This window comes from Nerophis ophidion, linkage group LG01, assembly GCF_033978795.1.
Source record: "Nerophis ophidion isolate RoL-2023_Sa linkage group LG01, RoL_Noph_v1.0, whole genome shotgun sequence".
Taxonomy (NCBI): Eukaryota; Metazoa; Chordata; class Actinopteri; order Syngnathiformes; family Syngnathidae; genus Nerophis; species Nerophis ophidion.
Genome location: NC_084611.1, coordinates 4396579 through 4405251, shown reverse-complemented (window position 1 = coordinate 4405251; position 8673 = coordinate 4396579). Strand labels below are relative to the sequence as shown.

The window sequence follows — 8673 nt, the reverse complement described above, 5'->3', positions numbered from 1 at the left end:
GACATGGGGGTGGGTGACACAGGTGGACACAATCAGGCAATTGGGAAAGACGTCAGACCAGTGAAACAGGAGGAAGGGCAAGTGATCTGAAACGAGAGGGAGAGTCAGTATTTCAAAATAAAACAGGAAATGACAAAACCCAGACCAGACTTCACCCATGTGTGACAGAAATTACATCATTCCGCGGCACAGTGGTTGACCAACACTGCTCTAGACAGCACATACACTCTACAACGGCACATTATTTGCGAATTATAATTATTGGTTTGAAAAATATATATTTTTAACCAATTAGGTGGAATTACATAATCTCCCACGACACTCCAAACAATATCTCACGGTGCACTAGTGTGTCGCGGCACAGTGGTTTAAAAACACTGCCTTAAGCAAGCCAAAGTGCCTCTGACCATAATATTGAACACGGACACTTTTATCGACCAGGTTTGACATACAACAGACAGAATGGAGCAAATGTGCTACTGTTCCCTGAAAATAACACCTTTCCCCAAAATACTAAACACTGGTGTATTATAAGAAGTGAAACAAGGATATAAATGAAGATTAAAAAAACAATACTTTATAATAAAGCAGGTGGAGTCATCACCAAGACGACACATGTACAAGATTGACACAACACAAACACAATTTCATGATCTCTTCTGTGCACTTTTTCAGTCCAAAAGAAAAAGTCGATGTTGTCCTTCATCAAAGTTGTATTTTGTAGCAGCACACTAAATCTTGCATCATACTCACAGCAGACTTTCTAGAAGACTCCTTGTATGTTGTTACACTTCTATGATTTGACAATTGAACACGTAACATATTTGACCTTTGTTTCCCCCCCGTTATGTGTTCTCACGTGCGAAAGCATGTTTGACTTTTGAGTGAATCTTTGCTGGCAAACTGAGCAACTAAAAGGTTTTTCGCCGGTGTGCGTTCTCGCGTGTGACACCATGTGTGACTTCTGAGTGAATCTCTGACCACAGACCACGCAACTAAATGGTTTTTCCCCCGTGTGCGTTCTGACGTGTCGCCCCAAAGTGGAAGTCTGAGCGAATCTCTTCCCGCAATCCGGGCAACTTAAAGGTTTTTCTCCGGTGTGCGTCCTCATGTGCGACGCCATGTGCGACTTCTCGGAGAATCGTTTGCAACAAACGGAACAACTCAAAGGTTTTTCTCCGGTGTGCGTTTTCATGTGTTTCGCCACGTTGCTTCTTTCCGAGAATTTTTTTCCGCAATCTGAACAACTAAAGGGTTTTTCTCCCGTGTGCGACGTCATGTGTGATGCCATTCTTACCTTATGAGTAAATCTTTGACCGCAAACCGAACAGCGAAAAGGTTTTTCCCCTGTGTGTGTTCTCATGTGCACCGTCATGTTTGCCCTTTTAAAGAATTTCTTATCGCACATCAAACAACTAAAAGCTTTCTCACCCGTGTGTGTTATCCTGTGTGTTACCATGTTGGACTTCTGAGAGAATTTTTGCCCGCAATCCAAACAACTGAATGGTTTTTCCCCAGTGTGTATTGTCATGTGTCGAGCAAAATCCCTCTGATAAGCAAAGCTCTTATCACAAAATGAGCAGATCAAACATTTTTTGCCCGTCTTCTTTTTAGAGCAGTCAGAGTGATTGTTGTAGGTGTGAGTCCTCATTTTGTCTGTACCGCTGCTCAAAGGCTCCTGGGTGTCGTTCCCGTCTTCTGCCTCACTATCTGATAGTGGAGCCAAGAGGGCGTCTGCTTGTGATCCTCCATAGTGGTCTCCCTCAGCTTCAGCCGCCATGTGTCGTATTGAGCTGCAGCTTGTAGGCTCCGCCCCTCTGTTCGCCTCACTTGGACTGTGATGAAGCTGTGAGGACCCGGGTGGTTTCTTTTCATCGTCTTCAGTCTTCACAGAGACACCAGTCAGTGGCAAGTTAGTGAAGTCGGCTTCGAGCCCCCAGAGAAGATACCCTCCATCCTGAGTGATCCAGACTTCTTCCTCATCTTCTTCTTCTTCTTTAATAAAGGGGGGATGTGGATCCTCCTGCTTGAAAATGGAGATCCTCGCCCGACAATCAACGAGTGGCCGGACATCTGCAGGACACAAATGCACTTTAGCAACTGATGTTTTGTATCAATCTAGACAAGCAATGAACTGCTATGGATAAAAAACCACAACATAATGTTCTTAATTATAAGATGAGAAGGAATAATTATGACGTGCGAATAGTTTTTATAAAAATATATAAATTTGTTGACAATAAGCCAACATTCACTTATTTATATACAGTACAATATTAATGTGGTCATGAAAATAAATACTTATAGTTTTACGAGCATATCCCCTGCATCTTGAAGGCTCCGCCCCTCTGTTCTCCTCATTTGGAGTGTGAAGAAGCTGTGAGGACTCTGGTGGTTTCTCTCCAAGTTCTTCAGTCTTCACAGGGACACCAGTCAGTGGAAACTTGGTGGGATCAGCCTCGTCTGGCCCTGGAAGGTTCATTTCCTCCCGAGTGATCCAGACTTCCTCCAGCTCCTCTTTAATATAAGGGGGCTGCGGCTCCTCCATCTTCAAAGTGGAGACCCTCCCCTGCGGCTGAGGGGGACCTTCTTCTTGACCACCAATTATCTGCTGGACGTCTGCAGGACGAAAACATTGCAGAATTTAATTACATTTACAACTAAAGTAATTGTCCATTTCTTTCCAACTTTAGCCAAGCTGGGAAAATTGCAGATGACTCTTTAACCATTTAACCATTTAACAATTATTGTCAACACCTTTCTTCACATCATAATTGTGGAGAGGGGCGTGGTCCACGCGTTCCCTGCAGGCGGGGTGTGTGCAGGGGCCGGCCATGAAGCATGAAGTGGATATCTCAGATGGAACAAATTGACTAATCACTTGTTCCTTTATTAGCAGCGCCGGAGACCATGAGCGGAGGAGATAGTGGGAGCAGGAGAGACCGAGAGGCTAAAAAGCAAAAAAGGACTGAACGAACTGAAAGGCTGAAAAGCAAACAAGAAACTTTGATAACGAAACCAGATTGCTGAAAAGCAAAAAAGAAGAAACTTTGAAAAACGAAAACAAACGAAAAATAAAAAAAATCTCCTGGTAAAACCCACGTTCCAATGTGTTGTGGTCACACTGGTCCGTCGAACCACGGAAGGGAAGAGGAAGACTTCCACATTTGGCGCCCAACCTGGCTGGACCACCGGAGGCGGGGGAGGACGATCCCCTGTGGGCTATCGTTGGCGCGCTGGCCGGCCTTGCAGCAAGCAGCCGACAACAGCGGACCAAACAAGAAGAGGGGAACAAAGAAGAAGAAGAAGAAGACAAAGACACAGAAGAATAAAAAGACAAAGACACAGAAAAGGAAGAAGACAAAGACACAGATAAGGACAAAGACAAAGACACAGAAAAGGAAGAAGACCAAGACAAAGAAAAGGATGAAGAAAAGGATGAAGGAAAAGACAAAGAAGACAAAGAAAAAGACAATGAAGAGGAAGAAATAGAACAGGCGACAAAGGAGAAGACCGGGGGCCCAGGTGGTCGCGGCCGTCTTCACTTCCCGCTCCCAAAAAAAAGGAGGGGGGAGTAGGCTCAGCCGGGTGGAAGCCCGGCTTGCATCTGGCGATGGAGGACTGTGGAGAGGTGGAGCCGACGGTCCGACAGAGCGGCAGGGCACGCGAGGAGGTGGATATGGCGAGCAAGCGGCGAGGAGGCCGAGATGGCAAGCGGCGAGGAGGCGGAGATGGCAAGCGAGCGGCGAGGAGGCGGAGATGGCAAGTGAGCGACGAGACGGGACGTGCTGGGAGCGACGCCACAAGCGAGATCAGGTGCGTGGATCGTGCACCTGGACACAATTAGTGAATCCTCTCGCATTGTTAAAAGGGGCGGCAGCTGTGAACGTGGGAGAGAGTGGTGGAGGAACGAGGAAGGAACGAGAAGGAGACACGAGAGAACAAAGCGCATGGAACGAGAAAGAGAGCCGTGGACGGCTGAAAAGCAACCCGCAAAAGACTTGTTTACCTTGAAAAAATAAAGAAGTCTACACCAGCGAGTGAATGTCTGTGCTTGGTGGTCCATGGAACCCGCACGACGGTTTGAGTCGGTCACAATAATATATTAGCATCAAGGTTACACGATCAGTTATATCATCATGTGACATTGTTGATTTCACACTCCATATATTTTACTCTAGCGCTTTGAAAGAAGCATCATTGTTGTGGTCGGAATCCTCATAAACTTTGCTTTGATCAGAAAAATAAAATGATTGTGTGTCTGTCTCCTATGTTATTGCGCGCCGGAATAATCTGCTGGGTGAAAACGTGCTCCCTTCCTAACAGCGACTTACTTACCAACCAAGTCAAACAGATATATTTTAAAATCATTCCTGGTTATAACCCTGTAAAGACTGTGATGGTTGGATACAAGAAGGACATTGATGTCACCTGCACCTTATGTAACATGCATGTTGCACCTTATGTAACATGCATGTTGCACCTTATGTAACATGCATGTTGCACCTTATGTAACATGCATGTTGCACCTTATGTAACATGCATGTTGCACCTTATGTAACATGCATGTTGCATCTTATGTAACATGCATGTTGCACCTTATGTAACATGCATGTTGCACCTTATGTAACATGCATGTTGCACCTTATGTAACATGCATGTTGCACCTTATGTAACATGCATGTTGCATAAGGTGCAACATGCATGTTGCATCTTATGTAACATGCATGTTGCATCTTATGTAACATGCATGTTGCATCTTATGTAACATGCATGTTGCATCTTATGTAACATGCATGTTGCACCTTATGTAACATGCATGTTGCACCTTATGTAACATGCATGTTGCACCTTATGTAACGTGCATGTTGCACCTTATGTAACGTGCATGTTGCACCTTATGTAACATGCATGCTGCACCTTATGTAACATGCATGTTGCACCTTATGTAACATGCATGTTGCACCTTATGTAACATGCATGTTGCACCTTATGTAACATGCATGTTGCACCTTATGTAACATGCATGTTGCACCTTATGTAACATGCATGTTGCACCTTATGGAACATGCATGTTGCACCTTATGTAACATGCATGTTGCACCTCATGTAACATGCATGTTACATCTTATGTAACATGCCTCCCGAGACTGTTTACCAGCTGTTTTTGGACTTATGAAAGCAGGTATGTGTCCTTTCATCCTGGACAATATTCATGACAAATGTGTGCTTTATTTTAAAAACGTGTTATTCGGATTTACAAAATGAAAATAAATTTGAAAAGGAATTTGACCTTTGCAACCTCATTATACTATCGGCTAAGTTTTATATTCATAAATGTCAGTTTCTCAACACCCGACCTGTTTTTTGTGCCTTTGAAAACACTCTCTACCTCTAACAACCAAAAAGCTTCGAAAACAATGATATATATATATATATTTTTTTTTTCTTTTCTTTTCTTTTCTTTTTAGTCCTTGCATGAAGATGCATATATACAACATGTACAATTGAAACTTTCATTGTTTTTTGTTTCTTATACATTTCCACGATCAGAAAGGAGCAGATGGAAGAATAATATTCTTAGATTTATCTGCCCCATTTTTAACACAAATTATTTTACATAACTTTATCACTGTTCCCTCCACCAACACCCCAACTCCAACATACTTTTTATTTTTTGTTGAAGCATTTTCACAATGACTCATCCAATCAAAATCAAAAATCAGTTTATATAATTCCAATTGTCAATTTTTGTAACTCTTTTTAAATTCAAAGATATTCCTTGCAACTTTTTAAGTCTTTCTTTAGAGAATTCCATGTTTTCACACCAGCAACAGACAAGCACATTTTGTTTCAACTTTGTATGCACTTTTGGATGTTTAAAGTCGCTTCACGGTGGCAGAGGGGTTAGTGCGTCTGCCTCACAATACGAAGGTCCTGCAGTCCTGGGTTCAAATCCAGGCTCGGGATCTTTCTGTGTGGAGTTTGCATGTTCTCCCCGTGACTGCGTGGGTTCCCTCCGGGTACTCCGGCTTCCTCCCACCTCCAAAGACATGCACCTGGGGATAGGCCCCTCCCACCTCCAAAGACATGCACCTGGGGATAGGCCCCTCCCACCTCCAAAGACATGCACCTGAGGATAGGCCCCTCCCACCTCCAAAGACATGCATCTGGAGATAGGCCCCTCCCACCTCCAAAGACATGCACCTGGGGATAGGCCCCTCCCACCTCCAAAGACATGCACCTGGGGATAGGCCCCTCCCACCTCCAAAGACATGCACCTGAGGATAGGCCCCTCCCACCTCCAAAGACATGCATCTGGAGATAGGCCCCTCCCACCTCCAAAGACATGCACCTGGGGATAGGCCCCTCCCACCTCCAAAGACATGCACCTGGGGATAGGCCCCTCCCACCTCCAAAGACATGCACCTGGGGATAGGCCCCTCCCACCTCCAAAGACATGCACCTGGGGATAGGTTGATTGGCAACACTAAATGGTCCCTAGTGTGTGAATGTGAGTGTGAATGTTGTCTGTCTATCTGTGTTGGCCCTGCGATGAGGTGGTGACTTGTCCAGGGTGTACCCCGCCTTCCGCCCGATTGTAGCTGAGATAGGCGCCAGCGCCCCCCACGACCCCAAAAGGGAATAAGCGGTAGAAAATTGATGGATGGATGTTTAAAGTCATGCGGCTTTCTGTGCTTCTCATCTTCAGACTTCGGAAGAACTTTATTTCTAGCTTTGAACATCACTGATGCAATTATATAATGTCTTTTAATTTTAATAATACAAATAATAATAATAATAATAATAATAGATTGTACTTGTAAAAAGCACTTTACATTGAACAAACAACCACAAAGTGCTACAATGTATTAAAAAATAATAAAAAGATAGTAAAAATACACAAAACAACCACAAAGTGCTACAATGTATTAAAAATAATAAAAAGATAGTAAAAATACATAAAACAACCACAAAGTGCTACAATGTATTAAAAAATAATAAAAAGATAGTAAAAATACATAAAACAACCACAAAGTGCTACAATGTATTAAAAAATAATAAAAAAGATAGTAAAAATAAATAAAAATAAAAACTACAACAAGTAGAACTAGTATACATGTATCTCAAAAAAAGAACGTTTTTTAAGCCTTTTTTTAAAGCATCCACAGTCTGTGGTGCCCTCAGGTGGTCAGGGAGAGCGTTCCACAGACTGGGAGCGGCGGAACAGAAAGCGTTTGTCTCTTATTGTTCGTAGCTTTGTCCTCGGATGTTGAAGGTTAGCCTGGAGGTGTCGTGTGGACGAGGTCTTTGAGGTAGAGGGGGGCATTTCATTTAATAATCCTGCCCTAATGAAGAGTGGATTTCTGTGGTCTCTGTATCCTACTTTAAGAAAAATTGTAAAAGAATATATAAATATATATATATATATATATAAATAAATGATAAATGGGTTGTACTTGTATAGCGCTTTTCTACCTTCAAGGTACTCAAAGCGCTTTGACACTACTTCCACATTCACACACACATTCACACACTGATGGAGGGAGCTGCCATGCAAGGCGCTAACCAGCACCCATCAGGAGCAAGGGTGAAGTGTCTTGCTCAAGGACACAACGGACGTGACGAGGTTGGTACTAGGTGGGGATTGAACCAGGGACCCTCAGGTTGCGCACGGCCACTCTCCCACTGCGCCACGCTTTCCCATATATATTTTTTATTGCATTTTATTTTATTTACATTGAATTTACAACTCCTGTACTGTTTTTTTTATACTTACTTTGATTATTATTTCTCAAGTGTTTGTAATTGTTGACATTTATAAATAAAAGTTCATAGAATAAAAAACAAAACACTTAGTTGACTTTTAGTTATGTCATGTTTACAAACAGCATATGCTGAATTACATTTTAACTTAGGATAATGATGATTGGCGAGAACAGTGGAAAATGATCACATTTTCTGACATGACTGTACATTTATCCATCCATCCATTTCCTACCGTTTGTCCCTTTTCTGAGGGGTTGACCTAAACGCTCCTAAATGAACCACCAACACAACCTGCTACACAATTGATAGTGTACTGTAAACTATTGGATTATACATTTACATTAACGTAACTCACACATATTATAACTCTTCCAGGTTGTCCCTAATGTAAATATAAAGTGTTTTCAAGGTCAAATAAGATACCTTCAAAGTGGAACATGTTTGACTTGCTTCCGGTTGTCGATGGCGAGCCTTCTTCTCCTTTTTTGCTTCGACCAACTTTCTCCTCCCCCGACGCTAAGTCGTTCTTTTGAACAGCGCCAATATTTCATCACCAGTCGCTCTTAAGGCAACTTATCTAACATTTGGAATGTTTTACGCGATTTAAACTCGATTCTCACGATCTCTTCTGACAATCGAAGTCGTCTTTGCCAACTTCCGCTTTTTACTTCTTCGACGCGGGTTTTACGGCAGCCCGGCCATTCATGACGTCACACTGCTGTTCACCCCTTTGTGAACGCGGGATAATAAAAAAAAAAAAAAAAAAATTAATAATAAAATAAAATAAAAAATACAATTAAATAAAAAATAAAACAAAAAACAAATAAAAAACGCGGGATTGAAGACAGGAAAAAATAAATAAATAAAAAATACAAAAAATAAATAAATAAAACAAAGCTTTAC

At 42.4% G+C, this 8673-nt stretch overlaps 1 protein-coding gene across 2 annotated transcripts; it reads right to left on the bottom strand.

Moving 5' to 3' along the window:
- Positions 1-557: 557 nt before the first annotated feature.
- Positions 558-8471, bottom strand: LOC133563394 (gastrula zinc finger protein XlCGF57.1-like). Of its 2 annotated transcripts, none has more exons than XM_061917538.1 (3): positions 8194-8471; positions 2302-2619; positions 558-2073 (listed from the first exon to the last, which is right to left on the bottom strand). In XM_061917538.1, exons 1-3 carry the CDS (start codon positions 8207-8209, stop codon positions 794-796), a joined length of 1614 nt encoding a protein of 537 aa, XP_061773522.1. In that variant the 5' UTR covers positions 8210-8471; the 3' UTR covers positions 558-793. The 2 variants fall into 2 exon arrangements, with proteins under 2 accessions (XP_061773522.1, XP_061773599.1); XM_061917615.1 differs by having other exon boundaries at positions 2314-2619.
- Between the last annotated feature and the right edge of the window lie 202 nt (positions 8472-8673).

Excerpts from the sequence above, each read along its gene's own strand:
- LOC133563394 (XM_061917538.1), bottom strand. Across the intron at positions 2,074-2,301 it reads ATATGCTCGTAAAACTATAA|ATGTCCGGCCACTCGTTGAT; the intron begins GTATTTATTTTC and ends TGTGTCCTGCAG.